General features: G+C 55.0%; 4 protein-coding genes across 4 annotated transcripts; 1 reads left to right on the forward strand and 3 right to left on the reverse strand.

Annotated features, from left to right (window-relative positions):
• Positions 1 to 326: 326 nt before the first annotated feature.
• Positions 327 to 1,467, reverse strand: NECHADRAFT_30729 (uncharacterized protein; the record flags this gene model as incomplete). The annotated part of the gene is made up of 2 exons (XM_003054354.1): positions 327 to 1,032; positions 1,091 to 1,467. The coding sequence occupies 2 exons, from the start codon at positions 1,465 to 1,467 to the stop codon at positions 327 to 329; spliced, it is 1,083 nt and encodes a 360-aa protein (XP_003054400.1).
• A 4,565-nt stretch (positions 1,468 to 6,032) lies between these two features.
• Positions 6,033 to 8,314, forward strand: NECHADRAFT_32107 (uncharacterized protein; the record flags this gene model as incomplete). Its single annotated transcript, XM_003053625.1, has 4 exons — positions 6,033 to 6,102; positions 6,279 to 6,443; positions 6,500 to 7,734; positions 7,787 to 8,314. 4 exons carry the CDS (start codon positions 6,033 to 6,035, stop codon positions 8,312 to 8,314), a joined length of 1,998 nt encoding a protein of 665 aa, XP_003053671.1.
• A 2,311-nt stretch (positions 8,315 to 10,625) lies between these two features.
• NECHADRAFT_98871 (uncharacterized protein) lies at positions 10,626 to 13,361 on the reverse strand (the record flags this gene model as incomplete). The annotated part of the gene is made up of 2 exons (XM_003054355.1): positions 10,626 to 13,236; positions 13,295 to 13,361. 2 exons carry the CDS (start codon positions 13,359 to 13,361, stop codon positions 10,946 to 10,948), a joined length of 2,358 nt encoding a protein of 785 aa, XP_003054401.1. The 3' UTR covers positions 10,626 to 10,945.
• A 2,305-nt stretch (positions 13,362 to 15,666) lies between these two features.
• Positions 15,667 to 18,109, reverse strand: NECHADRAFT_90219 (acetate--CoA ligase; the record flags this gene model as incomplete). Its single annotated transcript, XM_003054356.1, has 5 exons — positions 15,667 to 15,729; positions 15,783 to 17,611; positions 17,669 to 17,695; positions 17,938 to 17,995; positions 18,056 to 18,109. The coding sequence occupies 5 exons, from the start codon at positions 18,107 to 18,109 to the stop codon at positions 15,667 to 15,669; spliced, it is 2,031 nt and encodes a 676-aa protein (XP_003054402.1).
• Between the last annotated feature and the right edge of the window lie 1,761 nt (positions 18,110 to 19,870).

Genomic DNA, 19,870 nt, shown 5'->3' on the forward strand with positions numbered 1-19,870 from the left:
TGCTGAAAATTGATATCTAGCCTAAATACTGGAAAACCTCACTCTTCGAGGTAGAAACCACCCCAATCAGGGCCACAGAGTCAAAAAGGAAATAAACCCCTCCCAGAAACCGTGTTAACACCATTGCTCCACTAACTATGCCCGCCAACCCGTTCATCCATACACTCTTTCTCTATTAAAACATCGCTAGCGAGTACACGCTGCTGCTGATATTGTTGTCCGTTTCCCATATCGACATCCGTTGACCAGGTTCAAGAAAGAATCGTACATCGTACACGACACACATCACGCAGGGCTGCTGCATGCTACCCATGTATGCAAAACCCTTAGCTCTTGGAGTCGTCGTGGTCAGGCTCGAACTTGGTCTCGCCTAGCATCGGGCCAGGAGACGAAGTCATGGCCGTCTGAGTTGCAGGCTGAGGCTGGCTCTGCACAGTTGGACCCGAGGGCCGGTTGGGAGGCTGGGACGGCCGCGCTGGCGCCTGGTTGGCCGTGGCAGCGTGAAGCCTCTGGTCAAGAGCTCGGAGTGCAATGGCCCTCCTCCTCTCAGCCTCGGCGCGGGCACCTCCAGGGGCGTTACGGTGAATCCGCTGGTCGTTTCGGGAGGTATCGCCCTGGGAGAAGGGCGTGCAAACTCGCATGGCCACCAGCACCAGGAAGATCTGGTCAGCGACCGCAGCCACAAAGGGCTTCACGGGGCCGGGGAAGAACTCGGCAAACGCAAACGTCTCGCTCGCATCGCCGCGCTGGGAGGCGGGTTGAGACGACTCAAGATCGGGGAAGACGGTCTTGTAGAATCGGAGGTAGGTCCAGCTGGTAAGGAAACCAAAGATAGCGAGCCACAGGGCGGCCCTCGTAAGAACAGGAGTAAGAGACAGAAGAAAGACGATGCCGATGTAGACCAGCGGGAATCGAGGCACTCGGAGGGATAGGATGCCGCGGAAGAGAGTCACCGTATGAGCCGGCACGAGCTGGCTGAAGGCGACGAGGAAGGAGATCTGAACAGGGATCGTTCCGGCAATGACGGTTAGTCTGGAATATCTCGTTAGCCAAATCTCGCATTAGGTTACCAGTATTGGAGCACACATACGTCCAGCTCTCGTTGCGCGTCAGGGTAAAGAAGAGAACCATGACGCAGAGGGTCAAGAAGTTGGGGATCAAGGACACGAGGGCCAGGAACTTGGCCAGCTCGGCCGAAGACCAGGCTCTCTCCAGATAGCGTCCTCCATGATACAGCGTGACGCCGGCGATACCGAGTGTGAAAACGTTACTCTCAACAAACGTCGACGTAATAAAGGTCCACGGGTAGATGATGGACAGCTGCGGCACCAGCGTCAGGTAGGGGATGACGATGTCGGCGTGGGCGGTCCATTGTCGATATCGGATCGCGGCGCTGAGGAGGGACTGGCCGAGAAGCGCGATGAGGAGGATGCGCGTCACCGGCGGGATATTTATTCGGGGCGGCATCTCGGTCGAAGTATCTGGGTGCAAAGTCTAAGACGGTTCTGGTAGGGAGGTGGTATTGAAGTTGGATGATGTCCAACTCGGCCAAGAAACTCGCTGGGCTTTGGCGATGTCGGTGTATTCCAGGGACCGATAAGCCGATGCGTGAGGCCAAGAAAGGCTTATGTCGTAGGCGTTGTCTTGCTTCTACAAGCCTCGTTGTTGGAGTCGGCGCTTGATGAGTGGTTGCCCTCTCTTTCTTTCCCCCTTTGATGCACCGAGTTTCTGGGTCAGGTTGTCTGTCCTCTATGCGCAGCCTCACACAACAAGGCTAAGCCTCGACTCCTGTGGCGCAAATTGTTCGGCATCATGTGGCCTCAGGCAGAAACATTGTCACTTAACCCCTGTTCATCCGTTTCATCACTTGACCAAGTCTGTAATCTCGCACTTCAAAGAGGCCGCCCTCTCGCATTGATCAACAAGCCCGAGAACCGCGTTCTTTCTCTCTTGGTCCCACATACGAACGCAATTAAAGGCCCCCCCTCTTTCAACCTGATCATCTTGGCTGTCGCGCTTCTGGACTATTCGAGGAATCTTGATGTGGAGACTAGAGTTGTCTTCAAGACATTCGTGCAACAAGACTCACGATGATGTGAAACAAGACTCTGCACGGTGATGGGAGTTCGAGATCGCAACCTGGACACAAAAGACAACATGAGGGGCGACACGTGGAATCACAACACTGCGCAGCTCGGTAAACTGCAAGGGAGAACATGTCCAGATCACGTTTGGCCAAGTGTTGGCCTTGAATAGCAGGGCCAAAGAATTGCCTGTCGCACAACAGTCAGCAAAGAACGAAATACCCGTAGGTAGGGAACAAGCCTCCAACGCTTAGCTCCGCAAGCGCCCGCATCCAACGATAGAGCTACGCTTAGAGTTGGGATCAAGAGATTGCATCGAAAGCTTCGGATGTTTCACCTTGACGATCTTTAGACCGGCCCAGGCATTGACACTAGGCCTGTATGTTGAAGCAATCGCGTCCATGGAATCCTTACGGCACCCTTATCACGATGACTGCAGCAAGGCGCCCGCGGCAGCCTGTCAGCTATATCCCGCGTATAGCCCTTGATATCACGTCTGGTGGGCTGTTCTCAAATTTGGATGGGGAGACCCAGATACCGAAGTCGGTGAAGATTCGGCGGCCTCGGCAGCGGGATGACGGAGGCACTTTGTCAACAAGGCCCGTCTCGAATTTGACCGTTGATTGGTCAAGAGTGTTGAAACCGTCGAACAACTGTTCCCCTGCCTCAGAGAACATGGAGCTAGTGGGGCCAGCGACTCTGGAATGTCGTGCAGGGCACAGCAAGCAAGCCACATCCTCGACCTGGCGTTGTGCTGTTGAGATTCAGATGAAAAAGGCGCATCTGGCCAGATAGAGATTCCCGTTGACCAAGCACAGCAGCGGGGAGCCATGTCGTGAGTCCCCAGAGTGTCAAAGAAAGATTGGTGCCTTAGGTGAGGGCGCCGGAGATTTGTGAGGCGCCATGGACTCAGGTCATTTTGCGTCGGTGGAGGTCCAAGTACCGGCGGGAGATGCACAACGAGAACCTCGGGAATGTGACGGGAGGCTTGCGACATTCAATGTCACGTGACGAACAATCTCGAGTTCCAAGATTGCAGTGATCATGATGGGCTCTGCAGACCTCAATAGAAGCTTGGCAGGAAGAAAATGACGGCTTCATGTGGACGGATACCGATTTGCGCCATCATCATCAATCGGCTCGTAGCGAACAGTTTGCTCTGCTGCATTGTTTCCAACCGCTGAAATCATCACAGAGTCCGTGCATTGACGCACTCGACAAATGACGGGTCCCTGTCGAAGTCAAAAGGTGCGGGTACCCGACGCTCGGAGGTTTGTCATGGGTAGGTTGGGAGGGAATCCTGCAGCATCACGTTGTCAGCTTGTCAGAGCGGGATCATGGGCACGGCCAGTTCAATGTCCTATGTCGTCTCGAGAATGGCATACTTGTTTTCCCGTCGCATTGTCATTCATCTCGAGGACGATTCAAATCATGATGCCAGATTTCGTCCCTTGAAGAGCGCTAGGCATGGTGGCCCAAGGCCCGGACCAGGGCGCCCAGATGGTCCCCAGTTCCACGGTGGGCTCCTTGGCGGCCCCTTTGACCGAACTAGAGTGTTGCCACGTAATGACGAGAAGAGCAAGGCAGGGCTGTCAGCGCGTTGCGACGGTCGATATTTATCGCTGCCGTTACTGTCACGGTGTGACAACCGTTTTCTCGCGCAGGTCGGAGAACCGAAACGGGGCAGAACCTGGTTGCACAAGAATCTTTGCAAGGGGTTTGGAACTGTTGCACCGGCCGTAAATCATCAGCTAGCAGCCGTATGTATTGATTGCGATGATGCTGGCAACCTTTGCTCGACAAGTATTGCCATCTCGTGGGTAGCGATGCTGGCGACCGCACTCATCATCTCTGCCTGGCGGTTACCGGCGTGCCTAGCCTGGTCTTGTGCCCGAGAGGCAGTGAGTTGTGCATGTCATGTCACGCAGAGATGGATGGCTCAGATGTGCGGACGACATTGGGTGTGGCATCCTTGTTCGCGGTGGCATCTGCCCGTCCGGAGCTGTGGGAGCATCCAGGCTGGATGCCGGGGCAGTGTTTTGGTGGGCCTCGATTGATGGTCCGGTTCTTGAATCTCGCCTCCCCGGACCTTGAAGAGTCTACCGCAGGAAAATGGCGCCGGGCGGGAGACTCCTCAGCCGGGTATCTGGTGACCCCTCCGGTTTTCTCGATGCTGCCCGGCTCTCGTCATGACGACACAAGCTTGAACCTGCGCCAGACCGCGTTTCCTCAGCCATCGTGACATTGCACCTCGAATTGGAGTGAACACAACAGGGGGTAAGGGATGGGCGGGGAACGGAACCTGACACATGTCGAAGTACCGGTACTTTCAGACGTGGGCTGCTTGACCCCTGTCGCAGCCGATCTGCATCCGTCTCAGATTTTGGGAAGAAAGGCGAATGCATCAACCCGAGCCTCGAAGGAAGAGTGGGTTGGCGTTTGTTGCGGGCTGACCTGACTAAGGAGGGCGCGGTACATGATTGGACGCCTGTTGATGAAGCCTTCCAGGTTATGCACCAGCTGGGGCCGCCTGTTGGATTTTGACGGAACACCATGGCACCCGTCGGCGAACCGACAGCGGCAGGGGCGTCCATTACCGACCACGCGCGATAATGTCTCGTGGTGGAAGAGAGGTCAACGAGATGGGAGGGGATGGATTGTCTTCGATCGTATCGGAAATTCGACGTCGCCCCCTCCTCTCCTGGCCCTGTCACCACAAACAAGGGGTGGGATCTTCAAACCTTGTCCTGCTTGTTAACGCCGCTCTCTAGCGAAGGCATGGAAGCCAACGAATGACTGACCTGGCCCAGTACCTGAGAAAAGTACCGTTTCCCACCTGGAGGAGGGTGGCCCGGCTGCCGCTGCTGGTGCGTCGGCTCCCTGTCCAGGCATGAGCATGAGCACGACACAAGGGGGGGGGGTTATTTCAGTTCTTGGGGGTTGCATTCACCATTCAACATGCGCCATGGCCAAAACGGGTTCCAAGACCTTCAAATCCTCACAACGAACCCCTGCTTATTCGAGCCTTCAACTCCACAATCCGCAGGTCCACGAGACTCGGCCGACCTATCGATTGGCTGGCCTGCCCCCATCTCCAAGGTAGCGGTACTTGGGCGAGCCCGCCCGCAGCAGGCTGTTGGCGCACCCAGCCCTCGCCATCTCGAAAAGGCTCGAGACCGTCTGGCTGGCGTGCACTTCTGTTTTTTCCATCCTTCGACCTGGCGTCCACTAGCGCCAGCCCCATTTCGAGCCAGCCGTGGGTACCTGTAGCCCTGTCTGTACGGGACTGTGGTGTACCTTTTCTGGGCGACCAACCTGGAAGCTGTTCAGTTCAATGTCCGCCCACTCGCTTGCTCGCTCGCTCCCTCGTTGCCCTTACCCAGTTTTGCCTGGGCCTGGCCTGTTGCGCGCTGGAGGCTCCCGGCTGTTCATGGATGGATCAGTCCTGATCAACCCCAGTCAGCCCCGTACCTAGCTCCCCGTAAAGGGCCCGTAGCTCCAGCGCGAGCAATGTCGCTACTTGGCGTTTTAAGGGTACCAAGACAGGGTGTCCATCCCATCCTTGCACACACACACACACACACACGCATCACCCCAACTAATTGAAGCCAGGCCGAGCTAGAGCCAGAGGCAGAAACGGGGAGAGCGAAAGGCGACCGTGGTGGGAGCGGCACCAGCCCAGCCCAGGGAAGCGACAAGGGGCGGTAGGTACGTACCCACTCACCACCACCGCCCCAACTGGAACCTTGAATTTCATCTCTCTTTTGCATCTTCACTCGCCTTTCCCTCATCAACCCGCCAGATTATCGATCAAACACCAAACCGCGTCCGATTTGACTCCTAGGCTTGGCTTCAAAGAGCCCATAGACCCTCGCAAAAGAATCAGCTTCATCTGCTCGGTCGCTGCCCCTCAGCGACGCTGCGCCTGCTGCGGCGCCCCCCGGCATCATGGTCGCTAAGGAATTCGTCGACTCTGACAGAGTCAACTATCTCGTCTGGAGGTTCGTCACTGCTCCGCGTCCCCCGACTCGCACTCGTCCCCCGACACAGCGGTTCTCTTCGTGATTGTATTCCCCTGGACTTTTTGCGCTGACCGACGCTTCGTTGCTCCCTCACAGGTACCTTCTCGAAGGCAGTATGTAGCACTCAGTTCTGCGCGCCTGTGGCGGCACGTTCTAACCCTCAACTCCGCAGATTACCGAGAGACTGCGGCCAAATTCCAAAAGGAGTGGCATGTCAAACAACCTCACAGAGACTTTGCCTTTGCGCGCCACGTCAAGAGCCATGCATTGGTCTCGGTCCTGAACCGCGGCCTCCTGTACCACGCGCTGGAGCGCGAGCATGCACGCAAGGTGGTAAGTGATGATCGGTTTGTTGCCATTGTCTGCGCTTCATTCGTCCCCCCGCCCAAACAGGCGGGCAGCAGTTTGGTGACAAAACGAAACGTTGGAAACGGTCACAGGCTGACATTCAGGCTTTGCAGCTGCCTCAGGATGCACCGGCGGAAGCAGCCGAGGCGCTGCAGGTCGGCATCTTTGGCCCTCTGGATGCCCACCCACAATCAAAAATTGACGAGGAGGAAGGAGAGGATGCTGAGGGAGAGGAGGTTGAAGAAGTATCACGGAAACGAGCGCCTCAACAGTTACCGAATGGTTCGCCGGCTAAGCGACAGCGACTAAGCAATGGTTTCGAGCATGGCGCCGATGCATCGGCAGCGGCATCAGCAGCAGCAGGACCTCCCGTGACGACACCCATGGAAGTGGACAACCAACCCGACAATCACGCCTACCCTTCGCCGCTCGAGGGAGAGCAGGCGCCGGAGCCGATTGTGCATACTGACGGACCCGAGCAGGGCACCCAGGTCGACAAGGTCGAGGAGCTGGCTCCCGAGACGACCTTTATCCGGCTCGTGGATGACGGCCTAACTCACAGCAAAGGCGACGGCCGAGATGCAACCACCCCGTCTCCCCCATCTCCGTCCGGTGCTGAGAATGCTCCCATCATTTTGCAGTGCGAGTGGAACCCCAGAAACCCGTCCATCCTGGCGGCTGCTGGAACGGATGCGCTAGCCCGTGTTTGGACGGTCGCGCGTGCTGGCCCCGTTGAGGCGGCACAGGATCACGTGTCACCCCAAGGCCACACCCTGCTGGATCGTGACGTTCCCCGCGATACGACAGTAACCGCCCTGTCGTGGACTTCAGATGGTGCTGCCATTGCGGTTGCCACAGACTCGAGGAATCAAGCGTCGATCAACGTATGGTCTGCCGAGGGCGCCTTGCTGCAGTCGATTGAGCTATCAGAGCCGCCCGTCATCAAGCTTTCATGGAACCCCAGCAACACAGCGCTCCTCGCCATCTCACCGGACAAGGGAGGCGCTCTTGTAACGGTGCACTATCCGCCCGCAGGAAACTCGCTCTCATATTTCCTCTCTGGTCACGACATTGAGGCTACTCCCCTCGATGCGGTCTGGACAGGTGATCACGAATTTTTGCTTTGCGGTGGTGACCTGATGGTATGCCTACACTGCACCGACACGACAATAGCTCAGGCGAGGAAATTTGAGACCAAGGAGGATGATAGCTTCAGGCAGGTGCTATTTGATGCACGATCAAGGCTGGCAGCTACATCGAGTGATAAGGGCACACTAGATGTAAGAAACCGCAGTATGGTAACGAAAGAAACAAATATGCTGACTGAAATAGCTCTGGGACGAGAAGGGACAGAGGAGGTCAATATCTGCACACCAAGGAGCCATTACTTCGATGCAATGGCAACCAATTCCTGCAAACCAGCCAGGTGCCGACGACGAGCGGCTGATTGCGACTGGAGGCGACGACTGTGCGATACTGATCTGGAACGCGCGAATGCCCGAGAGCAAGGCCAAGTGCTTCTTGACGATGGATTCACCGATTGTGCGGCTCGCGTTTACGCCTGACGGAGCGTTTATTGCGGGAGCGACATCGACACAGGTGTTGATCTGGAAAGTGGGAAGTCACCTTGTTCCCCGAGCAAGCTGGAGCAGACCGGTTCACGCAGGTTGGCTCAGCCCCAAGGCCAATGCCGAGACAGATGAGGAGGATGAGCACTGTCTGTGTTGGGACGCTGATGGACAAAAGCTGGCTTACGGCTCTAATAGCAGGGTGAGTATCTGCGCTGACAGAAGAGGCAATGTCCGTGATGCTAACATGTCGATAGCTCGCCATTATCAACTTTCGCAGATAGCGAAATGACTTGAACGGCTAAAGCAATCTAATGGAAGTGCGAGTTTGACATGTACATGGGCATGCATAATAGTAAGATGGGCATTTGGTTCACCAGCATCTGGAGTTTCGCATCGGCGCCGGCATGAATATCTCTTTGGGAGCACGGCAGGGTATTGAAGCCGATGATGAATGGATGCATAGGACGACGGCACGGATGATCCTCATGTCTCTTCTGGCTTGGGCATGCATGATTCAGGGCGACAATATGGACGTTGCCAGGGTGGCGAAAGCAACGGCAAGGCAGGCAAGGCAACGGCAACGACACGGGCATCAGCAACAGCTTTTTTTCTTGTATACCACGACGACGAACAACGAACGACCGGCTGGCTACAGGGTTATCGAACAAGGTCTTTGGTTGGCATACTACACAAGAGATGACTTGGGCACCTGTCTACACACGAACATTCTTGACGAAGGAGCATGGATAGAGGATATAGGAGTACACACGTTGTGGCTTACGTCTTTTGGCCGGTTTCTTTTGTTTCTTGGGTTTGGGGGTTTTTGGAGGGCAGGTGGACAGTTGTCGATCAATGACGGTTGGGGAAGAAGGGACATGGGCTCGAGGATGGGCTCATTGTATGGTATTATTTCGCCTCCTCTCTTGTTTGTTGCGATTGGAAGGATTTGCGAAATCTGTACGAGTATATACCACAGCGGGGATGAAATAGCAGGTAAAAAACAAGAATCTACCTATGTATCTGTACTGGTGCGGCTGCAGGCTGAGCAACAGACCAACACGGGACGGGCTAGGTACCTTAGGCAGGCTACTGTGGGGATGATTCTGGTTCTCGAGGCGAACAAATAGCCGGCACGCGTGAGACACGAGGCATACTGCGTGTCTCACCTGCACCTGTATGATTTGCCCGAACGGTTCGAGTGTTGAGGCGCCACCGGACTAGGCGTCAGCTGTGAGGCGGCAGGGCAGGTAAGCCTGGTCTGATGGATGATGGAATCGAGATGACCATGATCGAGGGAGTTTGAAGAGTTGGTCTACTGGTTGTGGAGAGTGAGTTTGTCCTTGTGATGGCTATCGTGATATTTCTAGTGAATAGATCTATCATATCTTATCTCATCTGACTCGCGGGACAAGCCATTGTTGTCTCCCTGCCCACAAACAAAGGGGGGGGGGGGCAAACCGTTCTCATTGATCGATTGTTGCATGTGCGGATGCATCCCCGCATCAAAGCGAGTGTTGTATTTTGTCTACGTACCTTTTGAGTCTTGTTGTCTTGAACATTTCCCGCCGAGTTCCCCCCCCTCCCCCTCTCAAAGGCGTCCAATTGTAAACGGGGGTGACATGCCCGCTCAGCGGTTAGAGGTGGAAACCACCCCCGCTCAACAACTCTAGAGGGGCGCCGCCGCGGCATGGGAACCTGGGTTTGCATATAATGCCATGCTCTGATAAGAACCTAGAGGGGAGACAGAGACATTCCGTATTGTTCACATTGTTTGTTTGTGTAGAATATCAATCAATTACACCGTGGCACATTTTACATAAGATTAGGGGAAAGGGATTTGTCAATTCTTTACAGACATCATCATTACCCTCTTCTATTACTTTTATTTCTTCTTCAAAGCCTCATTCAACAACACCCCGCCATCATGGCATCACCACAGCTCCACGGCAGACACTCCCCCGAGTGGACGTCCGAGATGCGCGATCGTCAAGCCAGAGGGAAGGATCCCAACAAGGAGGAGGAAGAACCCCCGCGCATTGAAGTGGACGAGTCTGAGGTGCTGAAGATAGGAGGACGGCAAGTCTTGCTTCCCCTTTCTCAATTCCTGTTGCCTCCCATTTTGTAGTGAAAGAGACTGACTGGGATTTTATGGAATAGCCACCATGAAGAATCTGCCTTGGAAAGGGAGCGCAAAGGAGAAGCTCTGAGTGTCCTTGATAATCCAGAGGCTCTTCTAGCCTACGCTCAAGCCAACGGCGACGTGAGCATCATCTCCTCTCTTCAAATTCCCTCTCATCTAACACACCTTGGATAGAGCGTCACAGGCCAGCGCGTTCGCTTCTTACGGCAGCTATGCGGCTACGATGAAGATCGAGACAGACAACAGATTCATCCTATGAGGCCCACCAAGGGTCAGCAGTATGACGGTGGTCGGGGAGGTCGATAGGCTTGCTCTGGATCGGATATGAAAATCCATACTTTTACGCATTCACGATGGAGTTTTCATGTTATTTCTCACGAGCCCTTATTTTCAAGAACAGCTGTACACGTTCTTCTTCATGATTCACATCCAACAATATTGACATTGTTCATCCACCTTTTCTAAGACTACCGTTGAAAGATATTCCAAAAACCTAGTTATGTAGTGTCATGTCTGTATGTGAGTGTGTGTGTGTGTATGTATAAACAGGGTTTTAACCACACGTCTAAAGGAACTCGTCCAAGTTCCCAATCCCGTATGTTGAAGACTTCGCTATCCTCCAAAAGGTACACGATAAACAATGCTTGTGCTGACAGTGTATGACCTAGCCAACCCTTAACCAAAAAAAAAGCAGACATAATGGCTGGTTGCCCAAAAAAAGACTCCTTGAAAGAACGCCGTCAAAAATGCTTTGTATCCTAGAATCGATAACCCCCCAGTCTATGCATATCTCATGCTGCGCGTCCTTCCCCAGTTTTGCTGTTGCTGGTTATTATTCCCCCAGTTTTGCTGGTTATCCAAAGGCGCGTAGTTGTAACTTGGTTGCGTGTGCGGGTTGGCGCCACGAGAGTACGCAGGCCAGGCGTGCATCTCTGTGGGCTTGGGAGCCTTGCGTCGGCTGATTCTTCGTCGGATGCAGCTGTAGCAGCAGCTGAGGATGGCGATGGCGAGGAGTCCGGCAATCACGCAGCCCACGGGGATCGTGATGTTCTTGTTGTCCTCGAACCATCCCGTAATCTCCTTCCAGGTCGAGCTGCCCTTGCAGTCTCCGTTGTCACACTTGCCGCCGCCCGCGCAAGGGGTGCCGTCGAGGAAGTTTTGGTTCCTCTGTGTGCAGACGGAGTCTCCTGGATATTGGCATGACAAGAGACAGCTCGATGTGCAAGCCTTCATCTGTTCGCCTTCATCTGTGCTGTTCTGCCACATGGTCCTGCACTGCTGATCTCGTGATGTGCACTGTCCAGACGCGCACTTGAGTCCGTCGCCGCAGTCAGTACCGTCGTCCTTGTGCTCGTCCTTGGGACAGTTGGCATCCTTGCCCGTACACTTCTCCTCAGGGTCACAAGCTCCCGTGCTGGCACGGCAAACCGTTCCTGAAGATGAAAACTTGCACTGCTTGGTGCAGCAATCTTCGTTGGTGTAGTCACATTCAGCCTCGCCCTTGAACTTGCAAGTTGATCCATTGCAGCAAGGGTTGTCTTTGCAGCTGGCGTCTCCACCACAGTCGCAGTCCTCACCCTCCTCGACGATACCGTTACCACACTGGCTGCCCGTGATGGTCTTGATGCCCTTGTTGTCAGTCAGACACTCCGTCTTGACGTTGCGCTTGAAGCCCGAGCAGATGTTGCCGATGGTGCAGGGCGAAAACTCCTTGATGCTGTCCTTGCTGGAGGGGTTCATGATGTACTGTTCGTTGGCATCGCACGTGCTCTTGCTCAGCGGGCAGCATGACTGCACGTCCGACTTGACCGGGCATGCACTCGAAGTACAATCGTGAACGGCGCCAAACGTGTGTCCCGTTTCGTGAGCAAACACCTGCCATTCCGATGAAGTTCTCACCACGACGTTGGCACCAGCCACCGTTTCATTCCCTGAACCGCTACCACCCGAGTTGTCCGACGCTCCAGAGCGGCACAGCTGACCCAACCACGCGAGACCGACGGCGGATTCAGTGGGACATGTACTGAGCAGAGTCCAATAGGCGTTGCCATCCTGATACTGACCACGCCATGCCGAGAAGAGGTTGAGTCGGGCGGCCAAGTTGACACTATCCGAGCACTTTTGATTCCAGGGAGCTGCTTCAGAGGGGGCAGAGGGGCACCCCTTGTTGCTGATGGTGAGGTTACGGAGACCGAGTGAGATGCTAAATGTGCTCTCATATAGTCGCGACGCTGTGTTGACCATGTTGATAACATTCTCCCTCAGGGCCGTTTGGTTATCGAATTCAGCCGTGTAACCGCAGTCGGTAGCAATTCCCAAGAGAGCGACTTTGCGGGTAGTGGGACAACCGTCAACAGAACCGATGGTCGCCATGAGGTTCACGCCAGTGCCATCGTTGCCCGTCGATCCTCCGTCAATGGATTGTCGGCCAAACAGATGCTTGGCAGGGGTAGCGGCAAATGTGTTGTAATCCTGCAGATCGTGAAAGTCGCCGTTGAAGCCGAGTGAGTCCGAGTCGCAGAGCGCATGCGAAGCCGCGTCGCGCTTCAACTCGTTGGGGTCGTAGGACATGATATCAGAGTCTCGCCAGACAACCATGGTCTCGTCGTTGTTTTGCGAAGCGGGCAACGCAGGATCGCCTTCATGTCGAACCTTTTCATAATGGCTGCCAAATTGGATATGGTGGTGGGTTCCGTCCAGCCCAAGAGTGCCCTCAAACAGGGGCTTCTCGCCGTCGCGGTAGATGGTTATCCGTGCCCAACCAGCCTGTGTCCATCCCTCTCTCCCAGCACGCTCTACAAACGTATCGCCCTTGAACACCCTGTGGTCGCTGCGCTTGACGGGCTCGATGGATTCGACCTTGCCGTCGGCGTCTAGATAGGTAACGGAAAAGTCATCGTGCAGGATGTCGTGGTTGGGTTCGAGCTTGAGCCGGATCTTTTGCTGTCCGTTGTGAAGCGAGAAGTGAAGGTCGAATTTAGAGTCGGAGTGGACGCGGTGGGAAGGCGTCTTGATGACGGCGTCGTCGACAAAGGTCACCTGGCTAACGGCATTTCGCTTTACCGAGTACGCTGCGAGTCAAAGACATCAGCACGCCCGCAGAGGGCATCGCGGAGAGAGTCGACATACCTAACGAGGACTCTATCAAGAGGGCGACGCCAGCAACGGCGGTCGCAAGTGACCTTAATGATACCATGTTTTTTTCTTTATTTGTCGGACCGTGAGAGGTCCTGTGTAGGGAAAGGCCGCGCGCCGAGTAGAAGCAGTCCTACAACATACAAGCCATTCAGAGGCAATATGGTCCGGTAGAGTGATATTGTGGGAAAGCCAGGTGTCGGATCAATAAATGTGAGACGGATGGTCGAGACGTTTCGTTCGCCGCGGTGAGACGGACAGGCCGAAGCTGGGGGACGCTAATAATAAGTCCAACGGGGTTGCAACGACACGCAACGAACGAGGGATGGAGTGGAGATGTGACGTTGTCGTTGAAAGTCGGAAGTTGCCAGACGAGGCTGATACAAAGGAGACGATAAATCGAGGGAAGAAAGCCTCAATAAAGAAGAGAGGGGGAAAAGAAAAATAAACAAGATTATTGATTTGACCGAGATTGATCAGCAGGCGTTGTTGGCATAGGATGACGGGAGATCAAAGGGAAAATCAGAGTGTGGCGGAGGGCCAAGGCTTATCCCTACCTAGTACTGACAGAGCTGCCGTAGCCCGGTGATGGACATGAATGACCCCCCCCCAGAGAATATGGAATTCAACCTATGCCAAGAACTTCCAAGGGCTTGGGATGTGGATGCTGGGGGGACAACCAAGCCCCGCCCCCAGCGAATAGAGGCACAGAGGCCGCGCGGTGCCTCCTCTACACGCATAGCATAGCCCCTTGGTGAGTTTACCAGAACCCGTGAGAATCATGAATGTTGATCGTGAATGGCTTCTCTTCTCCAGGAGTTTGGTAAACATCAACATTCCCTTTCATCTCGAGTTGCATTGCATCTCCATCCCTAGCCTATATCTTTTGTCTGAACCCTTTGTTGTTCAGTTCGTAGGCGGCCTCCAATGAACAAGCCGGACCCTTCCTCTCTCCGTCCCGTGCGCCGACGTATCCGAGAGCCTCGACCTCCCCGTGCGTCGTGCGTGCAGCGCCGAGCACTAACACTTTTCCAGGCTTGTTTCAACCCAGGGCTCGTATTCCCACGCTTCGCTCGCGCGCGGCTTGCCCCCAAACATGGCAACCCGCAGCCCGCGTTCTCTATTTTTGACGCCCAACCTCTCAGATCTCAATGGATGGCGATGGAGTTGGAGATGCAGACAACTCGCCTCGCAGACTCGAGGTTTCTTGCATTTGACGAACCCGCATGAGCTGGATATTTATCTTTATCACCCAGTAGCATCCCCTCGCCAATCCGTTCACCCTCAGCTCAGGTCCAGTTTCAGCAGCGTCTCGGAAACCGCCAACGCCGGTTACGAAGACGGAGACCCTTACCTACATGCGCCCAGCTGCTATTAATATTTCCTCGGCGCCTATTCACTCCCATCCCGCATGAACCTTTTTCTTGCTCCTCAACTCGATGGATCCAATGTCTATGATAATATCTCATCTTTACCGCTACCATGGTTTATCTCTCTCATCCCTGCTCCTCTCTTCTTACACGACTGGCCACTCCGTAAGCTGACAGACAGAAAATCTCATCCCCTCGGCACACAGCCTCAACCAGGTAGATTGCATGTTAGGCGGTCGGTGTGCCCATTCTTGGCTGGCACCCATCATCTTGTTTAGCCAAGACGTCCCCTACCTCCACTCGTTGACTCGAGATCCATTCTTTGACCGCAACCATGACGAGTCCATTCAGCTCTGGGCGCGCACCTTGGTGGGACATGATTCCCCCAAGCTTTAGTTTTCGGTCAATTGATGCTTTTTTCGGTTCTGAACCCTTGAAATGTCCCATCTCATCATTCTTGCTTTGAGGCGAGAAAACATATCACGCAGTAATTCCGAACTCGAGTTGGTAGTTATCCCACTATCCCACTCGTCCTCCGATGACAGTACACGCGTCCTTTGCCATGATGTGAGAAATGTCAAAGTCATTCACAGCAATTGTTCAAGCTGAAACCTTCTCTGAATCTTTCTTTATTTATCTTGGCCCAATCAATCACACCATCATGATTCATATCATTTCTTGACCTTTCTTTTTGTCTTCCTGAAATAATCTTGTGTGTACAAAACAAAACCGCAATGCTCATAAAATAGCTTCATAAAAATGGTTCCCAAGCCATCGAGAAAATCCTCTTTCAGGTCGTGTCGTGGCTGTAACTTGTTGTATCCCAGCATCAACCCCAAAACACCGCACGGGACGTCCATTTAATTCCGGGTCGCTTCTTGACCTCTCTCATCCAGATCCCGTTTGCCTTGTATCCATGGTATATAAACTCCACTAGATAAATGCACCATCTTATCTCATCCCTTCTCTTTACTCATCGATTCATTCAACGAGGGCCTACTTGCGCTTGGCCTCATGCACGCTCTTGATAATCTTTTCCACGACAGAGGGATCAGATAGCTATAAGTCATGTTAGTTACTGTGCCTCCAACCCAATATTCAAGGCAACTTACAGTAGTGATATCACCAAGCTGATCCTCCTCACCCGCGACAATCTTTCTCAACACACGGCGCATAATCTTGCCACTTCGTGTCTTGGGCATGTCGGGGACAATGTACACCGCCTTGGGGGCGGCAAACGGTCCGATGCTCTTTCGCACCTGGATGACGAGCTCCTTGCGAAGAGCGTCAGTCGACTCAACGTTCTCCTTGAGATCAACAAAGGCGTTGACAGCCTGGCCGGTGAGCTCGTCGGCAATACCAACGACGGCGGCATCGGCAACGGCGTGGTGCTCGAGGAGGGCAGCCTCGATCTCGGCAGTCGACAGACGGTGACCGCTGACGTTAACGACATCATCGACACGTCCTCGGATCCAGTAGAAGCCCTCGTGGTCACGGGCAGCACCATCACCGGTGAAGTAGTAGCCCTTGTAGACATCGAGGTAGGTCTCCTTGTATCGCTTGTGGGCTCCCCAGACGGTGCGGGCCATGCTGGGCCAGGGCTGCTTGAAGGCCAGGACACCCTCAACATCGTTGCCGTGGATCTCCTCACCCGACACGGGGTCGATGAGGGCGGGCTCGATGCCGAAGAAGGGCAGAGAGCAACTGCCGGGCTTGGTGGGAGTGATACCAGCAAGAGGGGTAAGGGTGTGAGAACCGGACTCAGTCTGCCAGTAGGTGTCGACAATGTGGCACTCCTCCTTTCCGATAATCTCAAAGTACCACTTCCAGATCTCAGCAGCAATAGGCTCACCGACAGAGCCCAGGACCCGGAGGTGAGCGAACTTGCCTCGAACATGCTCGTCACCGGCACGCTTGAGCAGTCGCAGGGCAGTAGGGGCGACGTAGAACTGGGTGACGTTGTGGCGCTCGATGATATCCCAGTATCGGGAGAAGTTGGGGAAGGCGGGAGTACCCTCAAAGACGACGGTAGAGACACCGAGCATCAGAGGGGCGTAGACGACATAGGTGTGGCCAGTAATCCAACCGACATCACCACCGCAGAAGTATCGGTCGCCCTCGTGGATATCGAAGACGTACTTGCCGGTCATGGCAGCGCCGAGAAGGTAACCGGCAGTGGTGTGCAAAACACCCTTGGGCTTGCCGGTAGAACCAGAGGTGTACAGGAGGAAGAGAGGGTCCTCAGAAGCCATGGGCTCAGGAGGGAAGTAGTTGGGCCACTTCTCAACCTCCTCGTGCCACCAGAAGTCACGGCCGGTGGTCCAGGGGATCTCAGAGCCAGTGCGCTTGTAGACGAGGACGTGCTCGACGTCGGGGCACTGCTTAAGAGCATCGTCGACAATCTTCTTGGTGCCAATCAACTTGCCACCTCGCTTGCCCTCGTCGGTGGTGATGACAACCTTGGAGCCAGCATCGACAACACGGTCGCGGAGAGAGTCGGCAGAGAAACCGGCAAAGATGACGGAGTGGACAGCACCGATACGGACACAGGCCATAAGGGCGACAATGGCCTCGGGAATCATGGGCAGGTAGATGGCAACAGTGTCGCCCTTGCGGACACCCATTTGCTTGAGGACCCAGGCGGTGCGGGAAACCTCGCGGAGGAGCTCGCTGTAGGTGACATTGCGGCCTTCGCTAGGGTCGTCGGCCTCGTAGATGATGGCAACACGGTCAGGATCAGCAAAGGCGTGGCGGTCGACACAGTTGTAAGAGGCGTTGAGGCGACCCTCGTTGAACCACGAGACGTCGGCGTTCTGGAGGCTACCGCTGCGGGTGGTCTGGAAGTCGCGGTCCCACGAGATGAGCTCACGGGCGCGCTCAGCCCAGAACTTGTTGGGCTGGGTGATGGACTCCTTGTAGAGTCGCTTGTACTCCTCGAGGTCTAGAGAGTGGGTCAGAGACTGTTGAGGCTCCGGTGCGGATTCCGGGATTAACTTACTGGCAAGGTGGGGCCTGTGGGGGTGCTCTGTCGGGTAACGGGGTTAGCAAGGCCGAGTCAACGGAGCGTAATAAGACGAAAGAAGAAAAGAAAACAACAACAGGCGTGACGAGCGAGGGCTAATGGATGCCGCAGTAATCTCGTCTCGACGGAAAAGAAAAAGGGGTAATTGGTAATGCATACTGGCAAACATCCGCTGTGGGGGGTCTATGTGAGTCGTTAGCAAAAAGTCCAATGGACGCCGAACCCGGCCGGGCACGCGAGCTTACGGTAGGTGTCGACAAGGTGGGCCTCAGCAACCACGGGGGCCTTGGTCTCTTGAGTCTTCTCGGGGACAGGTTCGCTGGCTGCAGGGGCGGGAGCAGCAGCAGGGACGGTCTCCCTGACCTCGGGAGCCACAGCCGGCTCAACGGGGACTTGGGGGTTCTCGACGGTTGCCATTGAGACGGTTGGGGAACGTTTGTAAAAGATTTTTTTTTTTTTTTTCGTTGAGGGACGCGGGCAGATGCGTATGCGGATGCGACGTCGATGCGGGGTAGCGTGACCGTGGAGCTTGTCAGAACTGACAGCTTTCGGTGTTGCTCTTCGGGGGAGAGGCCGAGGATGCGCAGTTGGAGTCGTGAGAAGAGGGAGATGGATGAGAAGAAGAGTCCAAGTTGTTCAAAGATGGAGGGGAGGACGAGGGAGAAATAGTTGAGTTGAGATGGAGCGAGAGGTTTGATGAGAAGGTCCGGTCTGCGGGGGAGCTGGGGGACCATTGATTCTTTATGGTAATTTGGGTACATCGCCATTGGCAGGCCGGCCGGTAACTGGTCACTGGTACCTGCACCAACCGGCGAGCGGCGGCCGGCGAACCGGGGGGGCCATTGCCAGCCCAGAGCCGTAGCAGCACCGCCGTGATCCTTTCCCCCGAGCCATGTCCCGAAGAACCACAGCCAGCACCCAACTCCCGTCGGCCAGCCAGACTACCAGAGTCATTCATTGCCTAGCCAGGCTCTCGAAGGCTACCCCCCCATGCATCGTCATCGGGCAAGACAACCATTCGCCGCTCCCACACACAGACGCTCGGGTCCGGCACTCACTCCAGCATCTGGCCAGCATCCAAATGCTGGGTAACCCCAGAACACAGCAGGGTCGCAAGGCTGCCCGTGCGCTGCCACCCATAGCCGGCAGTCCTGGCCCTATTCCAGGTCGAGCTTTTGCCATGCGCCGCCATCATGGCGTCTACGGTCGGTATCTCCCTGCCCATCCCACCATGTCTATCCAGGGCGCAACGGAGTTAGCCCGTTGCCCTACGCCCGAAGTGTGATATGGACGGATGGCTGTTCTGGCTATGCCTGCTCTGTATATGCTTGCTGGAGGTGGTTGCCTTTGGTTCTTCTTCCGGTTCCGTACCGTCTATCAATGTTTACAGACCCGAACACCCCCCATGGCAGCGTTGCTTTCGTGCCGTCATCCACCGTTGAAGTGGCGGATATCCTGAAGGATCTTGTACGGGCTCTCTCTACTAATCTAATGTTGTAATCTCATTCAAATCAAGTTGCAATCATCAATCAGTCTCGGTCGCGTCTGACTCTAATTCCATCGCGACTTTGCCTGGGTGTGGTGGGGTCCCGAACACCGGGGGCGCCAGCTTGAAAATCCACCCACCACCGTCTTGCGATTTGGGATGCTGACGGTGGACTGGATACACCGTAGCTCTCTGTGGTCCCTTAAACTGGAGCTTGTGTTCCTGGCGGAGCCGAAGTCCTTGCACCCTAGCTCATCAACCAGAAACTTTAGACACTGGTTTTGTCGAGGCGGTTGTGATGATAAGGTGTGAAGCCATCTTGACCGTCTTCTTAACCCCTGGCACCCCGCCAGAATGATGGACTTTTTTTTCTGCCCTCTTTCTCCTGAAATCCCCTACCCTTGAGCCCCCATGCCGAGCTATGTGCGGCAGACCTCCCACGGTGGCTGATGGTGCAGCTGCATGCGGTACTTTTAGTACTGGGTACTACAGGTTCGTCCCTGGCTCCATTCCCGGCCCCATTGAGAATGCCTGCTGGCCACGACAGACATTGCAAGCCAGGACAGGGCCGGCCCTATGCTGCACATTGGCTACCCGAAGGAATTCGGTATTGCCACTTCAAAGGGCCAAGACTGGAGAATTGACGGTCCCCAGCCGAGAGGAGGAGGCGAGACAGATCGAGAGACACACAG

This window comes from Fusarium vanettenii (assembly GCF_000151355.1).
Source record: "Fusarium vanettenii 77-13-4 chromosome 1 genomic scaffold NECHAsca_1_chr1_3_0, whole genome shotgun sequence".
Classification (NCBI taxonomy): Eukaryota; Fungi; Ascomycota; class Sordariomycetes; order Hypocreales; family Nectriaceae; genus Fusarium; species Fusarium vanettenii.